The following is a 25,978-nucleotide window of genomic DNA, read 5'->3' on the forward strand; positions in this document are numbered from 1 at the left end:
GACTGGAGTGGGTTGCCATTTCCTTCTCCAGGTGATCTTCCTGACCTAGGGACTGAACCCATGACTCCATCTCCTGCATTGTAGGTGGATTCTCTACACTGAACCACTGGGGCTTCCCCATTTTGCTGTGGGTAAATTACTTAATCAGACTTTTCTCTCTAGCTACTTTGAAGATCTTGTCTTTGGTGTGCTCCACTTTCACCTATGTGCAGGAATGGATTTCTTTCTTTAGCTTACTTGGGATTTGTTAGAATTTTTAAATCTTTGAATTGATGTGTTTCATCACTTCTGGAAAATATTCACTATTATATCTGCCTCATTCTCTCTCTCTCTTTTTGGTGTTCTTTGTCTTGTCTTGATTTTTCTGATCATCTATTTCTTAATCTTTCTTTCATCCTTTCCATGTCTTTGGATTCCATTTTCTGGTTCCTGGATGTTTCCTTTAGTTTTATCTCTGAGATTACTAGTTCTCTCTTAATTTCAGTCATTTTATTTTTCTTCTTCTTCTTTCAATACACTTTGGTCATTTTTAATAATCGCCTGCTCTTCATATATTTGGGCTTCCCTTGTGGCTCAGCTGGTAAAGAATCTGCCTGCAATGCAGCAGACCTGGGTTCGGTCCCTGGGTTGGGAAGACCCCCTGGAGAAGGGAAAGGCTACCCACTTCAGTGTTCTGGTCTAGAGAATTCCATGAACTGTATATTCCATGGGGTTGCAAAGAGTCAGACACAACTGAGCAGCTTTCACTTTATATAAAAACACTTCAAACATACAACTTTTATATTCCATATTTGATAATTCCAATATCTGAAACTTTTGTGGGTCTGCTGTCTTTTTTTCTTTTTATGATTCCTTGTTTCCCATATGTTTTTGATTTTTGACCATGAAGCCACATTTTTTGGAACTTCACTGAAGGCAATTCTTTGAGGATTGCCCAAGTTGTATCTGGATTTCTCCAGAAGGGATGTGTGTTTGCCTGTGTCAAGTGCTTAAGGAAATTACCAGCCCCGTGCTACTTCAGACTAAATTCTCAGTGAAGGCTTTTTGGTTTTTAGATAATTCAAGCAGCTTGATGTCAGGTTTCAGACTGATATGAAATTAGGAAATTATAAGGGAAAGCTTACTATTCTGTAACAATAACATGCATCTTCACAATATTTATTCCATGGATTCCTTCCCTTTCCATCTTATTTCTATACCATACCCCTGGTTCAGTCCCTATGCACATAAACCTAAACTAGCATAATAACCTTCTTACTTTCTCTTCTCTGACCTTAGCACCCTGCAGTTCAAACCTAGGGTAAATATCCCAACCTTCTTGTAATTTTGCTCAGAGTCCTTCTATGGTTTTCACTTCCCACATCAGTGATCTCAATATTGGCTGTCTATTAAAGTGAGGGTTTTTTTTTTTTTTTTAATTAAGAATGCCTGTCCCCCTCATACCAATTAAACCTGAATTTCTAAAAGTGGGGCCCTTGCATCAAAAAACTTTTTTAAGTGCCATAGTCAACTCTGATGTACAGCCAAATTAAGAGGTACTAGTATGCAGAAAGCAATGGCACCCCACTCCAGTACTCTTGCCTGGAAAATCCCATGGACGGAGGAGCCTGGTGGGCTGCAGTCCATGGGGTCGCTAAGAGTCAGGCACGACTGAGCGACTTCACTTTCACTTTTCACTTTCCTGCATTGGAGAAGGAAATGGCAACCCACTCCAGTGTTCTTGCCTGGAGAATCCCAGGGACAGAGGAGCCTAGTGGGCTGCTGTCTATGGGGTCGCACAGAGTCAGACACGGCTGAAGCGACTTAGCAGCAGCAGCAGCAGCAGACTGAATAAGAGGTAATTTTAATAGGTGAAGTGAATAAGAGGTAAGGAAAAATAAAGCAGCATATCTCAAAGTCTGACTTAGGCTAGGGAAAATGAGTCAATAGGACTTAAGTAAAATAACAGCAAAAACAAGCTCCATTCATGCCTTAACCTAAAATGTTTACATGCAAGATATTTATTTTAAAATATATTACATACAAGCTGCTGCTGCTGCTGCTAAAGCACTTCAGTCGTGTCCGACTCTGTGTGACCCCATAGACGGCAGCCCACCAGGCTCCCCCGTCACTGGAATTCTCCAGGCAAGAGCATTGGAGTGCTTTGCCATTTCCTTCTCCAGTACATGAAAGTGAAAAGCGAAAGGGAAGTCGCTCGGTTGTGTCCAACTCTTCACAACCCCATGGCCTGCAGCCTACTAGGCTCCTCCATCCATGGGATTTTCCAGGCAAGAGTACTGGCGTGGGGTGCCATCACCTCCGTACATACGAGCTACTATGTATAAAAAAATAATATACAAGGAATACTGTTCAGCACATGGAGTACAGCCAATATTTTATGATAATTTTAAATGGAGTATAATCTATAAAAATACTGATTCACTCTGTTGTGCATCTGAAACTAATATAATATTGTAAATTAAATATGTTGTTGTTCAGTCGCTCGGTTGTGCCTGACTCTTTGTGACCCCATGGACTGCAGCACACTAGGGTTTCCTGTCCTTCACCAACTCCTAGAGCTTCTCAAACTCATGTCCATTGAGTTCGTGATGCCATCCAACCATCTCGTCCTCTGTCGTCTCCTTCTCTTCCTGCCCTCAATCTTCCCCAGTATCTGGGCCTTTTCCAGTGAGTCAGCTCTTTACATCCAGTGGCCACGGTATTGGAGCTTCAGCTTCAGCATCAGTCTTTCCAATGAATATTCATGATTGATTTCCTTTAGGATTGACTGGTTGGATCTCCTTGCAGTCCAAGGGACTCTCAAGAGTCTTCTTTAACACCACAGTTCAAAAGCATCAATTCTTCAGCGCTCAGCTTTCTTTATGGTCCAACTCTCACATCCATACATGACTACTGGAAAAACCATAGCTTTGACTATATGGACCTTTGCTGGCAAAGTGATGTTTCTGCTTTTTAATACACTGTCTAGGCTTGTCATAGCTTTTCTTCCAAGGAGCAAGCATCTTTTAATTTCATGGTTGTGGTTACCACGCTGTGATTTTAGAGCCAAAAAAAATAAAGTCTGTCAGTGTTTCCATTGTTTCACTATCCATTTGCCATGAAGAGATGGGACCAGATTCCATGATCTTCATTTTTTTGAATGTTGAGTTTTAAGGCAGCTTTTTCTCTTTCCTCTTTCACCTTCATCAAGTGGCTCTTTAGTTCCTCTTTGCTTTCTGCCATAAGGATGGTGTCATCTGCATATCTGAGCTTATTGATATTTCTCTCGGCAGTCTTGCTTCCAGCTTGTGCTTCATCCAGCCCGGTATTTCACATGATATCAGCTATACTATTTAATAAGAAGTAATAAAAATATATATATTACAATAATATTGCCCTTTTAGATGAAAGAAATTTGTAATTTAGCTATTTGTAAAAGAGCCATATTAAATGAACTTGAATTATAGTACAACATAAAAGGAATCCAAGATACAACTATTCACTCATTGATTTTTACATTCAGTACACGTTTACCAGAGGCAAGGAATTTGGCACCCCCAGCGTCCACATACACTGGGTTGTAATTTGTGAGCACAGACTGCTGGTTCAAGTCCCAGGTCTACCCTTTATACTGGGCCACTCTGGGAACTCACAAGGCTTTGGTTTCTTTGTCTATAAATTATGTGGAAGAATGTTGCCTACCTCACAGAGTTCTGAGGAGAAAATTATTTTATCCATCGCATGGTCTTATTACAGCTTCTGATCCATATAAAGGTTATATAAGTTTATGTTGTTATTATTAATTTTTGTCTCTCCATAACCTGACTCTCTTGCCTCAGGATTGTCTCAGTGGATTTATGATAAATCAGTAAAATTACAGTTCCCCTGATTTCTCCTTCAAGTAGCACTTCAAGTCCTAATGATGCTTAGGAGCATCGAAGGAGAAAGCTTGGTCTCAATAGGCACAGGCCCACACTGGCATCCTTTGAAAAGAATATTGTCCTGTGTCACCTCCCGGTTGTTATTCAGCCACTCAGTCATGTCCAACTCTTGTGACCCCATGGACTGCAGCATGCCAGGCTTCCCTGTCCTTCACCAACTCCTAGAGTTTGTTCAAATGCATGTCCATTGAGTCGATGATGCCATCCAACCATTTCAGCCTCTGTCACCCCTTCTCCTGCCCTCAATCTTTCCCAGCATCAGGGTCTTTTCCAATGAGTCAGCTCTTCATATCATGTGGCCAAAGTATTGGAGCTTCAGCTTCAGCATCAGTTCTTCCAATGACTATTCAGAGTTGATTTCCTTTAGGATTGACACCCCAGAGCTGGAGTCTAGTATGTTCAGTTCCCATCTGCCTGTACACGGAGCTGTTCATGCTATGTGCACCGCAGGAGACTCTCTGTGCAGCACTCACTCTCTGGAAATGTCTTTCTCTTACTCAGGGCTTTTGGAAATGTTGGCTGCTCTCCCATTCCACTTCTAGACCTCAGAAAACCCAGCAAATCTGCTTTTTGTCTGACTCAGGCTGTTTAATTTGCTCAGTTGATCCCATGACATGCTGGCCAGTGGAGCTACTGCAAACCTGCTGGTTTCTAGAAGAAAAGGCAGACGACCAAGGTCGCTCTCCCAACACACTGGCTTTTCCTCCCTGCCCCCAGGATCCCCCATTTTCAGCCTTGGAGTCTACTCGGGATTGTCTCCATCCTCTTACGCATGCCTCTCTTCACCCACGGATTGGAGAAAAGGGAGTGAAATGAGTGAGGAAGAGTGTTGAGAAAAACCTACTCAGTATTATTCTCCAAAACTGTTATATAGACCTCAGCCTCAGAATTCTAATGTGGAAATCAAGAATTAACTATTTGTTTGTCTTCTCTTTGCATTTCTGCTTAATAACTATATTAAGGGCAAAGACTAGAATATCCTTGTTGCTGGTGGATGGGGGAGAAGCAAGGGGAGGATTGGAAAAGTAGGAAACACTGAGGCAAGAAGTCCATTAAGCACATTGATTAATACTAATATTAATACTTAGTATTCAAATATTATCCTTCTCCACATGTATTGATAAGACTTCTTTTGAGACCCCTACCTCAGAGAGCTCCCTGATAATTGCATTACAACATAATAAGTGAAAACCCAAAAGAGAAAGCTAGTAATTCTGCCTGGAAGAGTCAGGCAACACTTCACTGAGGACGTGAGGATAATTGAACAAGGGATTCTGTTAGACACATTACTCCTTGGCGCCTGAGCCACATGTGTTTCAAGAAAGAACACTGAACTAAACCGGTTGTGAACTTGAACTAGGGAGGTAGAAAGATTCAACCAAAACTGGTCTCATTGCTTATCTTCACATTTCCGTGTAATTCTAAATTGAAGGGAACAGTTCAGTGGACACGATGGCTCCATCCTTCCATTCCTTGTATATGGGACTGCCCCCGGGCTGGAATGAAGTTGGTGATGCCAGCTTGATGCCCCCCATCCTACTGGAGCTCCTTGAAAAGCCCTGTTCTCGTGTGCCAGAGCCCAGAACTTGTGAACTGAGACCATTGAAAAAGCTTTACAGAGATTTCTCTGGTGGCCCAGTGGTTAAGACTTTGTGCTTCCAGTTCAGAGTGTATAGATTCTATCCCTGGTCAGGGAACTCAGATTCCATAAACATACATTGGTGCATGGCCAAAAAAGAAAAATATTCAAAAAAAAAAAAAGCTTTACTTTTTGCAGATCAACTCTTTAAAAGCCAGCCTCCAGCAAATGTGAAATGGGTGAAGTTTTTGCAAGGCAGGAACCGCCCCATCTCGCTTTTTTGTACATTTATCCTCCTTCTAGTGTGAGTCATTTAGCTTTCACCCAGGCACTCCAAACTTCCTTTCATTTGCTATTCCACACAATTCTAGCCTTCCTTGTGCATTCTTCACATTTCAAAATCTCATATTCTTGGCCTTCCTACTTTAATCATCGAATTTACATGCTTAGTAATCTAATTCAATATATTAATCCCCAAAGAATACAAGATACATAATATACATACATATAACTTTAAATTAAATCACACCAACATGTACATTCTTGCTAATATCTTGATGTCTTATCTCCTCCAGGATATTTACATTTTAAAGAGGTTGCTTGTTTACCTGCTTTTCTAAAATGAAACACAAAAAGGAAATTCACTTATTCATCTAACCATCCAGTCATCAAATAATATTTAGGACCAACCTTCTGTGAACGGAGTACTTTGTTAAAACTTTATTGTACTACCAAGATATGAGCCTCCCCAATAGCTCAGCAGGTGAAGGATCTACCTGCAATGCAGGAGACACAAGAGACTTGGGTTCAATCCCTGGGTTGGGAAGATCCCCTAGAGGAGGAAATGACAACCCACTCCAGTATTCTTGTCTGACAAATCCCATGAACAGAGGAGCCAGGTGGGGTACAGCCCAGAGGGTCACTAAGAGTTGAACACAACTGAGTGACTAAGCATACGGAGATATACCAAAAGCTCCGGGCTTAGGGAACTTCAGACAGTAAAAGTCATAGATGAGCTTTGTGGACAATGGACTTTCCTTCTTATCTCTCAAATCACAGCACAGAGAGAACAGCTTCTCTTCTTGACTAGAATTTAGACTTCTTAAGGATTGGGTCTCTCATTCTCTTTAGTCATTCTTGCATCCCAGTGCTTTGTGTAAGTTCTGTCTGACAGACAGACATACATAGTTCTCCTTCATTGAATGAATTCCTAACTTCAAACAAGGATATTCTTCTCCTAGGGCCAAAAACTTATACTAGATGAGTGATTTTTGTTGTTTTTGTCAATTGTTATAGTTTAATACACTGTAAAAAAATTCTAATTAAATGAACCCACCAGAGGAGGCAATGGCACCCCACTCCAGTACTCTTGCCTGGAAAATCCCATGGACCGAGGAGCCTGGTGGGCTGCAGTCCATGGGGTCGCTAAGAGTCGGGCACGACTGAGCGACTTCACTTTCACTTTTCACTTTCATGCATTGGAGAAGGAAATGGCAACCCACTCCAGTATTCTTGCCTGGAGAATCCCAGGGACAGAGGAGCCTAGTGGGCTGCCGTCTATGGGGTCGCACAGAGTCAGACATGACTGAAGCGACTTAGGAGCAGCAGCAGCAGTAGGGTCATAGAGAGTCAGATAAGACTGAAGTGACTTAGCATGCACAGAACCAACAACATTTTGTTATGTATCATCTTGAATGTAAAGCTGGTCTGCTTGGCATTCATCCTAAAGATAATTGATAATCAAGTAAATAAAAGATCCCTTTATAACCTTTCTTTGGTGGGTTTTGTATTACAAGCCTGATTACAGATGAAAACACTCAATAAGAGGCATTTATTACATATCTCTCCTACAAATGCATCAAAGATATAAAACCAGTAGCTTCTTTCTGTGATTTGAATGGTTAAAATTGTCCATCATTTGAATATTTCTCAAGTCTGAAATATACTAACATATATGTTAACTTTTAAGTTTAAGTAACTGAAAAAGTATTAAAAGTATAATAATATTAAGTCAAATTGGAAGAAATATTGAAGAAACTCTTTGCAAAAGAAATGAAAAATTAGTTAATTTTTATCTTAAATACATACTGTTCCTAGAATATGTGTGAACTTATTCCTAAATGAAAATATTGTCATAAATGAATATACACATACTACTGCATCTTTGGGTAAGTTCTCATTTGGAAAGTATGATATAGATTTCATTTTGTAAAAATGAATTCCATAAAATTTGAGTCTAAAGCAGAAGGAACAGATTTTGTAATGTTTACCTTTTTAAAAGGTTACCTTTATTTTAGGATGTTTGTGGGAAATTCAATTCTGGTGCCATTCAAATCCATAAAAATGAGTGAATTATGTAGTCAGGAACAAAATTATTTCATGTACCAGCCAATATCATTCCGTAATCCTCCCAGAAAAGATGATTGTCAGACAGACTACTTCTTGCAAAAAATGCCTTCTCTGTCTGATCTCTTTCTTAAACTTCATTCTCTGTTTCTCAAGATGGACCCAGGCACAGGGAAGTTCTTAGCATCAGCAGCCCACAAACCCTGTTGAGGTTTTGCTAAGGAGGGATTTTGGTCTTGCATACATGGCACACTCTTCCCTGGGAGAAGTGCGTTCTGCCAGCTCTCCCTAAGAAGCAGGGGGTTTCCTCCATCCCACTTCCACCTGTCCACCTGTTTGATCTTCATTATTCTGAGCTGCTTTTCCATCTATTGTGTGGTTCAGGAGGGTTTATGTCTTATTGTTGTAGAAGATTACATTTGCACTGTATTTCCACTTCTCCTTGTTGCCTTTGGATAACATCCAAGTGAAGAAGGGGGTAAATGACCATTGACTTGTCCAATTTCTGTTTTAATTATTTAGGAAAGTGATTTGATATGATGTTATAATAGTTCTAGGAAGGAATGATGAGCATCTAAACCATATCAAGAAAAGAGAAATATACTTGGGTGGTAATATGGTGTTGGTTCAGGATTAATATATTGTTGTGAGGGTGTCTGAGCTAATTGTGGGTTTGGTGACAAGATTAATGGTGTCATTTGACAGAATTAAGGATACTGTCCTGAGAAGACAAATTCAGTTAAGGACATGTGTGCCTTTATACACAAACTTTACTTTTAATCACATTTGTATTAATAACTCTGTGTTGTAGATGATAAGTGCCATTTATTGAGTGCTTATGATATTATTTGCACATGTAACGTATTTGACACTTTAGATGCCTTTGTGTGTAACTATCAAGGTAAACTTGAAAAGTTCGACAATGACACATTCTGCTTGTACTAGAAATGACTGATGGTAAAGTATCGCAAACTTTGTTTTTTGTCCAATTATAGTGGCTATCGAACTCACTAGACTATTCTTAAATTCCCAGTTCTATAAATGAAGACTAAAACAATGATGATTATAATTATTATAACAGTAGTTATAATAGCAGCCATCACTTATTGTGTATTCTTTGTTTCCTGGGCACTGAAAATTGTTCTCTATACATCATCTAAGTTAATCCTTTCAACAGCTCTTTGAACTGAGTGTTATTAGCCAGATTCGGAGAAGGCAATGGCACCCCACTCCAGTACTCTGGCCTGGAAAATCCCATGGACGGAGGAGCCTTGTGGGCTGCAGTCCATGAGGTCGCTAAGAGTCGGACACGACTGAGTGACTTCACTTTCACGTTTCACTTTCATGCATTGGAGAAGGAAATGGCAACCCACTCCAGTGTTCTTGCCTGGAGAATCCCAGGGACGGGGGAGCCTGGTGGGCTGCCGTCTATGGGGTCGCACAGAGTTGGACACAACTGAGGCGACTTAGCAGCAGCAGCGGCAGCAGCAGCAGCAGCCAGATTGTTACAATGAAGAAATTAAATCTCATATGGGTTTGGTAATTTGTCCTGGATTACAGCTACTAAATATCAGAACTAATATTTTTTTAACTATTTCACTAGATTCTATCATCTGTGTAAACTATTTTACTTCACTTATCCTGATAAAACACACAATTAGTAATATAGTCATAAATCGATTATTATTAGCTTCCAATAAGCATCTTTTTTTTCTTCTTTCAGCTCTACATGCACCACTAAAGCAGACTATTTAATCAGAAAGATCTCTCACCAAATACACTAACATACTTGACTTTGTTATCCATTCTTGACCAGATATAAATTGTTCTGATACCTACTGGCAATCAGTAGACTTAACTAATTAAGACTTCGGTTCATGAGGCTTCTCATTTTGGAGAGTCATTTCCTGAACAGTATAGTTAATTTTGAGCATGTGATGCTGTCACCATATTCAGAGTCCTTTATTCTTTTCCATATAAATTATTAGTCTACTTTGGCACCTAATATGAGTAGTTCTTAATACCTTTAAATAATAAGCAACAAAAGGCTGGGTAGTGAAATTCGGGGCTGAACTTTTTTCTTTTATGCTATGGGACTAAGTAGAATAATACAGATTTATTTCATTTATGAGACTGTAGGAGAAGAGAGGAGATACATAATTAATACTGTTTATGAGATGAAAAAATACAACATATGCAGCAACAAGAACACGTCATTTTGAGCAGGTCTTTATAGAACAGACATCCCATATTGTGTTCCTCCTTTCCCACAGTCATTGCCATGGCAATCTGGTATGCTTCGCAGTTGCTGCTGAGTAAGGGAGATGTCTCTTCTAGGAGATCTCTGTGTCAGCCAAAAAAACACAGCAGTCTCATGTGAGTCTAGAAATAAGACAAAATATATAAAATGAACAGGATTTTAGCATTTTTCTTCCCATTGGAGAAATTTCTTATGAGTCACTCTACCCACTTCTACTTCAACATTTTTCAAATCGGAAAGAAGTTTTGGAGTAGATTTTTCTCTTCAAATTAAGATTCTTTGCCAGATGATTGAAGACCTTGTCATTTCTAGATGTGACAAAATGTCCACAATGGAATAGGAAAACCTGTTATTAAGAATTGAAATTCATCTGGGTGAAAGGCATCTAATAATCCAGGCCATGTTTAATCCTCCATTTAAAAAAAAAACACATGATCCTTCATGTCATTTCATAGACCTATCCTATTGTAATTTAAAAAATGTAACTATCTGTATTCAGCCATGATGAAGCTATCATTCACTCACTCCAAAGATCTCTAAAGTCAAAGGATTTCACTGTTGTGGTTGAGATTTCAGACTAATTGTAAGAGGACAACATACGATTCAATTTTTAGATAATGTAAATGAACACATTCATGAAATCATCAGTAGTTTATAAATGTTCCTGTATGATTTGGAGGCAGATGGGATTTCACAGGGATGAATGACTACCAGTAGCAGTAAAGTCAAAGTCAGTAAAGGAGACAGTGGGCAAGGAGTGGGAGAGAGGAGCAGAGATGTGTTCCAGACTCAGGATTATAGGCACAAGAGTTGTGGATGGAAAACAGCAAAAAAAAAAAAAAAGAGGAGGATGGGAATGAATGAGTATCAACAGTCATTTGAGGGAATGAGTTGATTGAAATATTTGAATGTTGGCTAGAGGGGCTTAATTTCAATGTAATGGTTTTTAGGACACACTTCAGAAAAGAGATATAAAGGGAAAGTCATATAGAAGAAGAAAATGTAAGAATTATTCTGGAGGCTGAGTTGGCAGAGGGAGAGTCTGAAATTCACTGCAGTTGTCAAGTATGAAGTGATAACGTTGTACTATAAAAATGGATTATCAAGGAAATCTTAAATTATCTGTATGGGAAGAATGGCAAGATTGGTTATGGGTTGCTTATCAGGACTACTGGGACGCAGCTTCTTTGTGTTCAGAAATGAATCATGCTTGAGTCCTAGAACATTGGGTGGATGAAGACGTGTCAGTACAAGAGAGGAGCTCAGCCATTAATGCTGTATTTGACAAGGCAGCAGGTCAGTTTTTAAGTATTAGAGATGAGTTGTCTTTGGAAGAGCCAAGTGAAGACTCTTGTGTAGTCACTTCATTATATAAATAATTAAAAAGGTAATTTATAGTTTGTGGCAATAAAAATATTAGATTCATGAGAGATGAACTAGAGTTAGAGTCAACTCAGAATAATAACTTTAAACTATCAGTTCAGTTCAGTCGCTCAGTTGTGTCCGACTCTTTGCGACCCCATGAATTGCAGCATGCCAGGCCTCCCTGTCCATCACCAACTCCCAGAGTTCACTCAGACTCACATTCATCGAGTCGGTAATGCCATCCAGCCATCTCATCCTCTGTCGTCCCCTTCTCCTCCTGACCCCAATCCCTCCCAGCATCAATGAGTCAACTCTTCGCATGAGGTGGCCAAAGTACTGGAGTTTCAGCTTTAGCATCATTCCTTCCAAAGAACACCCAGGGCTGATCTTCAGAAGGGACTGGTTGGATCTCCTTGCAGTCCATGGGACTCTCAAGAGTCCTCTCCAGCACCACAGTTCAAAAGCATCAATTCTTCAGTGCTCAGCTTTCTTCACAGTCCAACTCTCACATCCATACATGACCACAGGAAAAACCATAGCCTTGACTAGATGGACCTTTGTTGGCAAAGTAATGTTTCTGCTTTTCAGTATGCTATCTAGGTTGGTCATAACTTCTTCAAGGACTAAGCTTGTTTTAATTTCATGGCTGCAATCACCATCTACAGTGATTTTGGAGCCCAGAAAAATAAAGTCTGACACTGTTTCCACTGTTTCCCAAACTATTTCCCATGAAGTGATGGGACCAGATGCCATGATCTTCGTTTTCTGAATGTTGAGCTTTAAGCCAACTTTTTCACTCTCCTCTTTCACTTTCACCAAGAGGCTTTTTAGTTCCTCTTTACTTTCTGCCATAAGGGTGGTTTCATCTGCATATCTGAGGTTATTGATATTTCTCCCGGCAATCTTGATTCCAGCTTGTGCTTCTTCCAGCCCAGCGTTTCTCATGATGTACTCTGCATAGAAGTTAAATAAGCAGGGTGACAATATGCAGCCTTGACGTACTCCTTTTCCTATTTGGAGCCAGTCTTGTTGTTCCATGTCCAGTTCTGACTGTTGCTTCCTGACCTGCATATAGGTTTCTCAAGAGGCAGGTCAGGTGGTCTGGTATTCTCATCTCTTGAAGAATTTTCCACAGTTTATTGTGATCCACACAGTCAGAGGCTTTGGCATAGTCAATAAAGCAGAAATAGATGTTTTTCTGGAACTCTCTTGCTTTTTCCATGATCCAGCAGATGTTGGCAATTTGATCTCTGGTTCCTCTGCCTTTTCTAAAACCAGCTTGAACATCTGGAAGTTCACGGTTCACGTATTGCTGAAGCCTAGCTTGGGGAATTTTGAGCATTACTTTGCCAGTGTGTGAGATGAGTGCAATTGTGCAATAGTTTGAGCATTCTTTGGCATTGCCTTTCTTTGGGATTGGAATGAAAACTGACCTTTTCCAGTCCTGTGGCCACTGCTGAGTTTTCCAAATTTGCTGGCATATTGAGTGCAGCACTTTGACAGCATCATCTTTCAGGATTTGAAATAGCTCAACTGGAATTCCATCACCTCCACTAGCTTTGTTTTAAACTATATGCCAGGCCTAATTCTGCACAGGAGGAATACAGGGCAAACAGAAGGTGAGCTCTGCCCTCAGGGAACTTACAACATAGTAGAGTGAGTCGGAGAAACTTTGAAAGTACTATCGTTCGATAAGGTATGTAAACATTGTAGGAAAGGGGAAATAGATCATCGTTAGAGATTTGAGATGGCTACATTTGCAGGGTAGCAGGAAAAACAAGAATAAATAAGATTCCACAAAAGAGAAATTTAAATGTTATAAAAAGAACTAGATATATGGTTTGAAATAGCATTGAATTAGAACTAACGTAAATGTCCATTAGTAGGAGAATTTACTTTAAATGTGAAATATTAGATAAACACTATTAAATTAGATATCTATATGCACTGACGTATGTAGATATATGTGATGTATTTAGTGAAAATGGAAAGTGCAGAATGATAGTAATCTCATGTTTATAAACTAAAACATAAATAAAAATGCACTCACACAAATATATATTTGTGCATATGCATAGAAATTGGTCAGGAAGCCTATTCACCAGTTATTAATAGTGCTTACACTTGAGGAGTAGAATCAGGAGAATCAGAAAACAGGGGCTTTCAGTGCATACATCATATATTTCAGAATTATTTTTAATTGAGTGCAATGGACATGCATTTTTATCATTGAAATTCATACTGAAATAATTATAGATTCACATACAGTTGTAAGAAATTGTTCCTGTCCTACAACTCCCTGAGGTTCAGTTCTTTCTTATTTTTTCTTTTTGTCCATTTTCTCTGTTGTTCACATTGGGTAAACTCTGTTTACCTCAAGAACACTGATTCTATTCTCTGCAATATCCTATTATTGAGCTCATCCAATGAGTTTTAAATTTTCTATTATATTTTTTGGTACTGTTATTTCCATTTGACCGATGCTGAGATTTGAGCATGTGAAAACTTAACTGTAAGCTTCCTGGAAGTCAGGGTAAAGCAGGAAACAAAAATTATGCATCTTCCTTTATGAGAAGTAGAAACACAACAATTCTCAATAATATCAAAGAATTTCCTAATCTTCTCCTGAGAGAAAGTTCTCACTACAGGAGTAGTTCTCAGAATAACCAGTAAGCAACTGAATGTACGCTTCCTCAATGACTCAGTGGTAAAGAATTCACCTGCGATGCAGAAGAAACATGAGTCACAGGTTCAATCCTGGGTTCGGGACGATCCCCTGGAGGAGGAAATGGCAACCTACTCCAGTATTCTTGGCTTGGAAATCCCATGGACAGAGGAGCCTGGCAGGCTACAGTCCATAGGGTTGTAAAGAGTCAGACATGCACACTCTGAGTGCTGAATGTATTTTCTGCATATCTCTTGAGGGAAATGTTATAGTCCAAAAGAAAATCGAAATGATTACTCAGTCTCAAATTACAGCTCAGGTCACCACAGTTGACAAGGAGAAACGTTATTACAGAGGGAAACAGAAGGACTTAGTAATGAGTTGGGGAAAGAGCTTAGTTCCATAGAAACTCCCAGGTCTGAGAGGAAGCAATTGCATACATTGTGATGGTTTAAAAGTATGTGTAACGGTAGCTGCTAAGGAACGTCCCAAGAGTGGGAAAGACCAGTTTATCTTAATTAAGACACTTCATGGCAGACCAGTTATTTGAGTCATGGGTTTCTATGGGCTTTCTGGCAAAAACTGTAGAAAAAGAGAGGTCATTGACAAGTTAGACAGCTGAATGAAATTACTGTCTACAGTATCCAGGAAGAGTGGGAATCATTGTTCAGCAGAAACCTGGGGGGTCTGAACTTTCAGCAGAGGGAGGTTTAAAAGGGAATCATGTTGAGAGACCTACTGGGAAAAATGATTCCTTGAATTTGGTTTTCACTGGGTGGCCTGCTGGATGGAATGAGTGGGAAGATTTCATTGAGGAGGTCATTAGGTTGTAGTCTAAATACACTATTTGGAAACCAAGCTAGGATTGCTTCTAAGAAAGTCAGTCGTATCAAATGTAGGAGGAAATATGAAATGAGAATGAAGGGGGACACAGGTGGGTATTAGTATTGTTGGAGAGCATTTTCATCTAAGAGAATGAAAGAATGGGAGCGAAGATGTAGGAAAGACCCAGGAGGTAGGAAAGGAGGCTATAGCTAGTATTCTAAGATGAAAGGATCTGTGAAAAGTCACCCAGAAGGAGTATATTATTGGGACTGTTGTTGTCGATAAATGGTGTCAGGTCAAAAGGATAACTCAAAAATGCCCAAGATACACATGAAGAAATTGTGGAGGAAGGAATAGGATCACAGGTTTTAGGAAGGAAACTGACCATGAGAAGGCAGATTTCTCAAGAAGATACAAGGTAGAACATCTAGAGCTCTAAAAGACTTTGGATGTGGAAAGGCACACATCTCTGCTTCTGCTCTTGAAAGGAAAGATGAGAATATGAATGTGCAGATGGCTTGAAACCCTGATATGCATAAATTAGAATTTTATTTTTCTATGACTTACTTTCTGTACAACGGCCCATTTCAATATGGTGATGGAAAGCTCAAGCCATTCAAGACTCTCTGTCTTCCATTTTCCTGGTCGTTATTCCTCTCAGGCCACTGCTGAAGGATCCCTTGCTTCTATCAGTCTGTCAATAGCTCTGTGATTTTTCCATGACATTCAAGGAAATCCTGGCTCCAAGTTGATGCCTGCATGGCTCAGTAAAAGTGAAGTGAAGTCGCTCAGTCGTGTCCGACGCTTTGTGACCCCATGGACTGCAGCCTACCAGGCTCCTCCATCCATGGGATTTTCCAGGCAAGAGTACTGGAGTGGGTTGCCATTTCCTTCTCCATAGAATCTTCTTGACCCAGGGACAGAACCCGGGTCTCTCACAAATGTCCCCAGTACTGTGTGCATACCCTTAGACATTCACTGTCTGGAGTCATGCTTCTGCCTCACCCACGAAGTGCAGTGCATGGCTCAAGGACTCTCACACTTCTGTTCTCCTCAAGTCTGCCCCATCAGTCCTCCATTTTTCTTGTCTAGAGGTGGAACACTGACCTGGTGCAGGAAGGTATATGCTCCATTCACATGGCATTTTACTTATATACTTGTACCTGTCTGAAGCCCTTACCATTTCTGCAAAGGCTTTTGCTCCTGTGACCAGCCAAAAAGACTCTCCCTTTTTTTGTGGGGGTTAGGGGGCTTTTCCTCTGGGTCATACCTTCCCCAAAGTAATGAACACAACCATCTTATTTTCTTGAATATTTTGGGATGGCAGGGAGATGGACTAAACTAGTTAACATTTCTAAAATATTGAAATGCCACAAATACCAAAGATGTAGAGAATGAGAGTTTATTGTGTACCTGCAAAGTACCAGGCACTTCATCCCTAGCAATGTTTTAAATGTAGATATTATTTTTACCCCTGTCTAATGATGAAAAAACTGAGGCTGTGCAAGTTTATACAACATACAAATAAATAGTCATATCTCTGGTGAGTGGCAGAGCCACTTCTCTCTGAAATGTACACTTCATTCTTCCTCTGAAAGTAAAGGGCAGAATGCAGTGTGAATAACATTCAGAGAAAGCCATAGTGAATATTCCTGGCTCTAGTCACCTGTAACTAAATGATGGTGGAAAGGGCTGGTGGAGTTAGAGAAAGGAAGGCACTGGTGGATATCAGAGGGAGGGAGAGGTGGAGAAGTTGATGCCTCATAAGACTATCTGTTGAATTCTATTCAAAGCACCATATTAAAAGCAGAAGCAGCACCTGTGGCAGGAAGCCAAAACTGATCATTGCTGGCAGACATATAGAGGGATAATCGAAGGATAATAGAGAGGTAAGTGATCATGACAACTAGCACAGGGTGGCAGAGAGAAGCCTTATGTTTTGGAATAAGGAACACAGGACTGAATTTGAAAGTAACATGGTACTTCATAACAAGGAAGCAAAGATGGAGGGTATAAGAAAAGGTGAAGAAATTTGAAACCATGATGTGGGAGAGATCATATAATCCCATGTTACTCCCCCATTTTCTTATTGCCACATCTTATCCAGTGGGTTTTAACTTCAAGTAGCAATCTAAGAATTGTTCATTGCTTGATGATCTGGAAACAATACCATGGACTGAAGGTACCAGCTCTCTTTTCCTTCTCTTTATATGTAGGAAGAAAGGAAGAAGTCGAAAACTGTACAGAAGAAAGAATATGACTTTAGAGTAATTTGACATGATTTCAAATGCAGATGCAATTTCTTCTGTGTGATCGTGAATGAAGGAATAGTTATATTTGTATGACCACTTGGTTGAGAGGCTTTAAGGTTATGATCAGGTGCCTAGTGTAGGACCCTGAACATAGCAGGAGCTCTGCAAATGTAAATCATTTTTCCTACACCTTTATTCATTCAACAGATATTTTTAAAGCAGTTAATTTTATGCCACAGATAATGTATTAATCATCATAGGCCACCTTATACTGAAGTAATAAAGACCCCTTAATCTCATTTGCTTAAACACAACAGAAGTTTAATTCTCCCACTAACTAAGAAGTCTGCTGTTTATTTAGATGGCTTTATTGGGCATCTCTTCTCCATGTAGCAGTCTGGATCACTTTAGTCTTTTATCCTAACCGTCTTGATATAAGACCTCTTCAAGGATCACTGCAACAGAGAAAATGCTGTCCAGAACTGCTCTTAGAAATTTCTGCCTGGAAGTGACACACATCACTTAGCTGGCAATCCATTGGTCAGAACTAGTCCTGTAGCCTCTCCTACTTCAAGGGGATGAACATGGAGTCTTCTGTGTGCCCAGAAGAAGAGAAGAACTGGATATTGATGCATACAAGGAATGCCTTCCACTAGCAAGGCACTAGGTACTTAGTAGTAAACAAAGCAGGCATCATTTATCTTTTCCTCATGGACCTCTCAGTCCAGAGTGATATGGGAAAGCTATGGCATCCGAAAAGAGCCAGGTTTCTTCCCAGGCAAGGCAAGGAACTAGATCAAAGTGATTGCATTCAATAAGTATAATGTTATGTGGGAAAACAGGAAAGGGTAACAGTTGAGTATAAGTGACAAGTATGGAGAACTTAGCAATCCTCAATAAATATTTACTGAATGAATGTTAAGAATAAGAAGAAATTTAGCTCTAAAAAAACTAAATGGGAAAGGCGACAGAGAGAGAACAGATATAGGAAGAAAAAACACATGGAAACAGTTTATGCTTTTCAAATGTTCTGAATAATATTTGGGAATAAAAGCTGTTCTTGCTATATCTGCTGCTTCCAGTAAGCCTGAAATATTCTGTGCTGGTCTCTTCTGCCATAGTTGGGCTGCGGAGGAATGCGTTCCCAGCCAGACTGTTTCATCTTACCTAGTCAAGAATGTGGGAATTGTTGGGAGACTTGGACTCTGACTCATCTTCTAGAATGTTTTATGATGAATCAAGATAGCTTGATGGGCAGCTGTCAAATATGAAGGTGTCACAGGCAGTGAGTAAATGTGCCACTATAAATACTGAAAATGCCGCAGAGTTAGGCAAAAACCTTTATGAATACAATTGTATGGCAGAATCTTAGAGAGAGGTGATTCCTTAAAGCTTTAAAATGATTTATATAAAAAAGATTTATTAAAGGAATGATAGAAAACAAGTAAAAAAAGACATTTATAATATATCCCCTACACATAAACCCTGTTAACATTTCAGTATAGTTTACCTGGTACTCTATCACCTCCCTTTTACTTAACAGTATTTTCCACGTCAAAAAATATACTTCTGCAAAATTATTTTTCATGGCTGCATGGTATTGTATCATATGTATGTCTCAAAATATATTTCTTCATCATCCCATTAGGTTGTTTACAGATCATTGCCATTATAAACAATGCTCTTAAAAACTTACCTTGACTGAATTTCTATGCACCTCTTTATTTCAGAGAGTAATTTTTCTAATTGGAATTACTATAGTAAGAATTATGTATAATTCAAGGCTTATTCTGTACATTACCAAATTGCCCTCTAAAATATTGTTGCAATTTATATTACTACCAACAGTGGATAAGAGCAGAAGAGTATTTAGGAATCCATAGTCTACAAATGTAGTTATAGAGAATTGACTATATTATAAAAATGTGTTTAATCTTGTCAGCTGTTCACAAAAAGGGGCCCTTAAAATATTATTTTTAAATCCTCCATCCTGTATTTCATGCCTTACGCTAAAATCATAAGTATGAGAATTTCACATTAGATTTCTTAGAAAAGAATTTGAGACAGATTCACATATTCTACTAAATGGGCTCATTAATATCATGGGTGCTAGGATAAGATCAATGAATAATTCATTGGATATCTGCAATGATTTTCTCTGTTGACAGAATATATTGAGATCTGCCATTGATATATCCAGGCCTTGCTATATGGCTGTTAAATATCCATTCACGTCTTTAATGATCCTCTGAATAGTAGGCAACTTCTTGTTTGTCTAGAGAAAACCAAGAAAACTTCAGCTGAATTGACTACGTAAACTGAAAAAGACATAGATGAAATAGTCAAGTGTCTACTTATAATATGTATTGCACTAATTTAGACATAAATAATACTTTAAAACACATATCATGCATAGAGTATTTTTACAAGTATTTCTCTTTTCTCAACCTTATAGTTCATGAAGCAGTTTTAGTTCAGTTCCCCGCTCCCATGCATTCTTGACATCAGAAGGGTACCACCTTTTCAGGCAGCTGGTATGTTTCTACCACCTGTCATCTGGAATTTAGTCTAAGTAGTTTTGGGGTACAAGATTGTGAGAATGTACGATGCCATCCCTGGAAATCTTTCCTCTAGCTTAAAAGCCCACTTACTACTCATGGTCTCTAGTAACCACTTACTCTGATACTTTTTTTTAGTGATCTTTAAAATACTTGTTTTCAACAGTACTTTCAATTATTAAGTCATATCTCCCAAAATAATTACTAACTCTGTATTAAATTCCTTGACTTCTGTTTTTACCGGTCCCATCAAGTGAAGGACTGCTAAAACTATTGAAAATTCTCATCAATTGGCGTCTTAGATTTAAGGCAACTTCCTTAAACTGTACTTTGTGAAAAATAAAGTGAAAGAGTGCCTGGTATTATGAGAGACTTTATAAGGACTTTAGATAAAATGCCTCTTTTTCTGAGGGATAATTATGCAGAAGAAAAATCTCACCTTACATTCATCCATATATTACAGTTTAAACAGAAAGAGAGGGGATCTATACAAATCTCTTTTGTGTTCTTATGCAAAGTGACTATTGAATATGAAAGCTTTTTTCCACCTATAAAAAATATCTTAAGAATACAGTAGGATTGTCATGCATTTATCTTGTATAGAAACACTGAAAATATAGGTTCGTGGATCCTACTTCTTTGAAAATATTCACATTGGAATTTTTTAAGAACTACAGCTTCTACCCAATTAAACATCCTTCCAATTCCAAACTGCATCTACTTTTATTTTAATACAAAACAAACAAACCAACAAACAAACAAGCAGCAGAAAATATTTAGAATAGATATTCTCTTAAGGAACTGTAGTGAAAATTTTTGTAACTCAGAATGAAAACTTTAGAGAATCGAGTGGCTAAATTTCCCGGTAGTGTTTCTCCCTCTTTAAAATATGTTATATTGTTTCCATTCTTTTCATCTAAGTATTTCCAGAGTAAAATAACCTATGTTACAGATTAGGTGGCAGCTATTTGATCGATGTGGTTGAAGATAGCATATGGGGTATTCTTTAAATATTTAAAATCTTTGTTCTTGCCCATTGCAGTAGAATATATGAGAATTACCCCCAAAACTTCCCAATAGTACATGTATGTAAAACCTGTCATCTTAAAAAGCAATGAACATTTTACCACTGCTTTCTTTGTTATTTGAAGCAAATCAAAGTGAGAGATACAGAGCTTAAAATAAATTGTTACAGAACTCTAATTCTATAAGATCTTACAATTCCAGGAGATTATAAATGCCGTTTTAAAATGTTAATCAGAAGATGCATTTGTTTTAATTCTTCATACTGAAAATATTGACTGAATTGTGAATTAACACATTTAGGGTTGCAGATGTCATTTTTCATGAGATTTCCTGAATGATGTAATTTTCATATTTCATATAGCAGTTTGATCAATTTACAGATTTATTTTACATAATTAGTTGGTAAATGAGAAATTCAATTGCTGATATATAACTATTCCTCTGTAATATAGAAAATAAGTTTAAATTCTGAATTATAAATAAAAAAGCAAATATTTTGAAGACATCTGGTCCACATCTGTCTGAAATAAGATAATTTAAAACAGTGTAATTAACTGCAAGAAATACTGAAATATTCACACCTTAGAATGTAAAAAATAACTCATTCCATTTTAGTGTGATTTTTTGAATTGGTGAATTTATTTTTTTTTTTAATTTTAGTGTCCTTTAGCCTCTCATTCTGTCATTACAAAGAAGACTGACAAGCTAAACAAACAAAAATAATCCATGTTTTTCAAAGGCTAATAAATGAAAGAAGTATCTTTATTACTATTCTTTTATGTGTTGACTAACCTCCACTCCTAAGTTAATACTCATCAGACTTAGACTCAGGCCTACCCCCCTTTTGATGTATTTATAATTCTCCATTCAATTATTTAAAATGAGAGATTAGTGAGAGAGTCTGTAATCTCACTCCCTAAATTGTGTGTTCCTTGTGGACACAAAGAAACTCAGTAAATGTGAGAGAGAGGTATTCAGACTCACGGAAATGAAAAGCATCTTTGGTACATTCTCATGATCAGTAGAGAATTGTCGTTTGAAGACTGATCTTTTCTTTTGTTAAAAACCTGTGTTAAGTGGAAAATTAACCATTTTAGGAGAAAGGAAAATACTCTAGACTTTCTATGCATGCCTGCTCAGTCACTTAAGTCATGTCTGACTCTGTGCGATGCTATGGACTGTAGCCTGCCAGGCTCCTCTGTCCATGGGATTCTCCAAGGCAAGAATACTGGAATAGGTTGCCATGCCTCCAATGGATCTTCCCAACCCAGGGATCGAACCCGTGGTGTCTCCTGCATCCCAGACAGATTCTTTACTGGTGAGCCACCCAGGAAGCCCAGACTTTCTATGTTCTAACCCCAAAATGTGAAAAACGTGATACATTTCTTCCTTAATGAAAAGCTGCAGAACCTTAAAACTTTGATAGGACTGAATTTCGATCCATGATAGAGAAGTTAGGGGTTCCCTGGTGGTTCAGATGGTAAAGAATCTCTCTGCAATGCAACAGGCCCAGGTTGAATCCCTGGATTGGGTAGATCCCCTGGAGAAGAATTTGTCTACCCACTCCAGTATTCTTGACTGGAGAATCCCATGGACAGAAGAGCCTGGCAAAGTTAGATTCATGAACACACACAACAATAATGCTACAGTATAAGGGTAGGGGAAGATCTCTGCTCTGATGCCAGAGGCTCTCCTAACAGTAGACCAGGAGAAGAATTGAGCCTATGAGAAGTGAAAACTCTTTTCCTAATACATGCCCTAAGATATCACAAGTTATATTTTGTGTTTTTACTTCCAGGGAGCATGATAAAGATCCAGAGAGTTTTTTTAAGGTATTGATGCATCTTAAGGACTTAGGACTCAATTTCCACGTATCTGTCCTTGGAGAAACCTTCACAGATGTCCCAGGTATCTCTCTTGTATTTTCTAGTGTGTATTTTTATAGATGATGTAAGCTCTACAACTTAAGTATTAATTTCCATGTTTCCCTTTGTTAAAATAATCAAGATGAGCGCTGTTAACCAAAAGATTATACGATGGCATTAAAGTGTGATTCAATTAAAAAAATACTTAAGTAAGCATTCTTTGATTTAAGTTGAGAACGTGAAGTCATCTCTTTTATCAAATATAGTTTATACAATGCATCTTGATGTAAATAAAATATATTGCTTTAGGCATCTTAACAGTTAAGGAAAGTAGGAATTTATAATTGGATATACAACCTCTCACCTCAGGGTCACTGGTTTGAATCCTACTCTCTCTGGTAATGACTGAAATACATTACCATCTGTTAGGTGGCCTGTGTAAAGCATTTTGGCATCAAACTTGTAAAGTGGAGTAGATACATATCATAGCTGTCATTGGTCCATGCTTTTTTAATTGAACTTGAGAAAGCAAACAGAAATCTGAAGCTGATAGCAGCAAGCCTTCTCATCCCTAATGCCATAGGGAGCTTCTTCTGAACCATTTCCTTCACCCTGCATCCTCACTGAGCATGTCTGTGTCAGAAGATGGGAATCTTGACCACCATTCTAAGGTCTTAAATGTTCATGTTTTTTAAGTTTTGGATATTCAACTTTTTTTGTAAACTCCAAGTATGCATGAGTGGGTTCTCAGTTGCTAAGTCTTGTCTGACTCTTTGCAACTCCGTGGACTGTACCCCACCATGTTCCTCCATGCATGGAATTTCCCAGGTAAGAATACTGGAGTGAGTTGCCGTTTCCTTCTCCAGGGAATCTTCCCAACTCAGGGATGGAACCTGCATTTCCTGCATTGGCAGGCAGATTCTTTACTACTGAGCCACCTGGGAAGCCCAAACCCCAAGTATGCAGACAAGGAAAGTTCCCATCATCATGCTCTATGACTCTGAAAGTGTTAGTCACTCAGTCGTGTCCAACTCTTTGCACCCCGATAAACTGTAGCCCACCAGGCTCCTCCATCCATGGGATTTTCCAGGCAAGAATACAGGGGTGGGTTGCCATTTCCTTTAAGGACCATGTAAACGTTACCCTCACTTAGCCAGTACTTTGTGATTCTGGTATGATGTGAGGAAGTACACCGAGCTTGTACCTCAGTAGCCTCATCTGATATGGCTCATCCTCTGCCTCCTGCACTTGTGGACACCAGCCTCTTTTTAGTTCCTCTAAGTTTCCAAACTTCTTTAAACCTCTGGACATTTGCCTGCTGCTGCTGCTGCTAAGTCACTTCAGTCGTATCCGACTCTGTGCGACCCCAGAGACGGCAGCCTACCAGGCTCTGCCTTCCCTGGGATTCTCCAGGCAAGAACACTGGAGTGGGTTGCCATTTCCTTCTCCAATGCATGAAAGTGAAAAGTAAAAGTGAAGTTGCTCAGTATTGCCCGACTCTTAGCGACCCCATGGACTGCAGCCTACCAGGCTCCTCCATCCATGGGATTTTCCAGGCAAGAGTACTGGAGTGGGTGCCATTGCCTTCTCCGGGACATTTGCCTATTTGTTTGTTATTCATTTGATCTCAGCTCAGGTGTATTTTCTTTCAGTGTGAAACTTTATCATGGTCTCATGGCATCCTATACTTTTACCTTATGATACTTTCCTTAGTTTCTAATCATATAATTATGTGAAATTTCTTATCTCACTGCCACACATACACACAAACACAAAGTAGAACATAGGTGCTGGGCAGACAAGGGTTGTGACTATCTCATTCATCACTGTTCCTCAAAGCCTAGTGCAGTGCCTGACACAAGGCTGGAACTCAGTGAGTGTTTGTTGGGTAAACAGGTAAAAATACTGTGAACTTCCTGTCTTCAAGCAATTTATAGTTTTCTTAAAGAAGGAACAGTTTTGCATAAGCAGAGGAAACAGGAAGGGAAACACAGGATAATATAATTATACATGAGTACTGACACATGTGGCTTACTTAGAGTAGAATGTTAATTGAAGGGCTAGCACTTGAATAGCCAGAGGATTAAGATTAGGATCCCAAAAGGGGAAGCAACATGGGAAAAGCATGGAGAAGCAAATATTACAGATATTATACTGAAATGAGAGAACAATTTCAGGGATTAGTGCTATGAGATCCCTAAGTAGAATAGAAGATTCTGCATACAAAAGTTAGTAAGTAAGTAATACATAGACAGGGTAGAGCCAAAGTATGGAGGATCTGCAAAGTAGGTTGCTGCTGCTGCTGCTGCTAAGTTGCTTCAGTCGTGCCCAACTCTGTGCGACCCCAGAGACGGCAGCCCACCAGGCTTCCCCATCCCTGGGATTCTCCAGGCAAGAACACTGGAGTGGGTTGCCATTTCCTTCTCCAATGCATGAAAGTGAAAAGTGAAAGTGAAGTCGCTCAGTCGTTCCCGACTCTTAGTGACCCCATGGACTGCAGCCTACCAGGCTCCTCTGTCCATGGATTTTCCAGGCAAGAGTACTGGAGTGGGGTGCCATTGCCTTCTCCGGCAAAGTAGGTTAGGTAAAGGTAAAAAATAGGGAGCCTTGGTCTTGAACTGGAAAGAGATATGATGAAACCTGTATTTTAGGAGGATTTCTGTTGTTGCAGTGATATGTAGGCAGAATCACAGTAAGACTGCAGGATCATCCAAGCATGGGCTCTGTGAGGTAGTTTGTTTTTGTTCAGTCACTAAGTCATGTCCGACTGTTTGTGACCCTAGGGACTGCAGCACACCAGACTTCCCTGTCTTCCGCTATTTACTGGAGTTTGCTCAAAGTCATGTCCATGGAGTCAGTGATACTATCCAACCATCTCATCCTCTGTCATCCCCTTCTCCTGCCCTCAGTCTTTCCCAGCATCAGGGTCTTTTCCAATGAGTCAGCTCTTCACAACAGGTGGCCAAAGTATTGGAGCTTCAGTTTCAGCATCAGTGTGGTGGTTGGTGGCAGAAAGATTAGTGAGACGGCTGTAGGAGAGAGAGATTCTCAAGGAAAACACGGAAAAGAATTTGGTAGATGGATGGCTGTCGAGAAAGAAGGAAGAAAAAAATCAGCTTATTTGCAAAGCTGATGATTTCAGTCTCGTTTTTGCCAGTATTGAGATGTTTGTGGATGAACTGAGGCAAGTGGCTGGAGAATACCGCTAAGCAGAGGGCTTCTCAGCCAGCTTCACTGTTGGGTAATTTTAAGCCACCACTACAAAGAAGACTAGGTTTTTCCTCAAAGGGCCATGTTTTTGGAATCACAGCTCTCCC

At 39.3% G+C, this 25,978-nt stretch overlaps 1 protein-coding gene across 4 annotated transcripts in view; it reads left to right on the plus strand.

Annotated features, from left to right (window-relative positions):
* The window catches only part of GTDC1 (glycosyltransferase like domain containing 1), a 384,670-nt gene that overhangs the window by 333,079 nt on the left and 25,613 nt on the right, over window positions 1-25,978 (plus strand). For all 4 annotated transcript variants that reach the window (XM_055572676.1, XM_055572674.1, XM_055572677.1 and 1 more), the window contains one exon: window positions 22,595-22,704. In XM_055572676.1, coding sequence (XP_055428651.1) covers window positions 22,595-22,704 — 110 coding nt within the window. The remainder of the gene's footprint in view (window positions 1-22,594; window positions 22,705-25,978) is intronic.

This window comes from Bubalus kerabau, chromosome 3 (genome assembly GCF_029407905.1).
Source record: "Bubalus kerabau isolate K-KA32 ecotype Philippines breed swamp buffalo chromosome 3, PCC_UOA_SB_1v2, whole genome shotgun sequence".
Taxonomy (NCBI): Eukaryota; Metazoa; Chordata; class Mammalia; order Artiodactyla; family Bovidae; genus Bubalus; species Bubalus kerabau.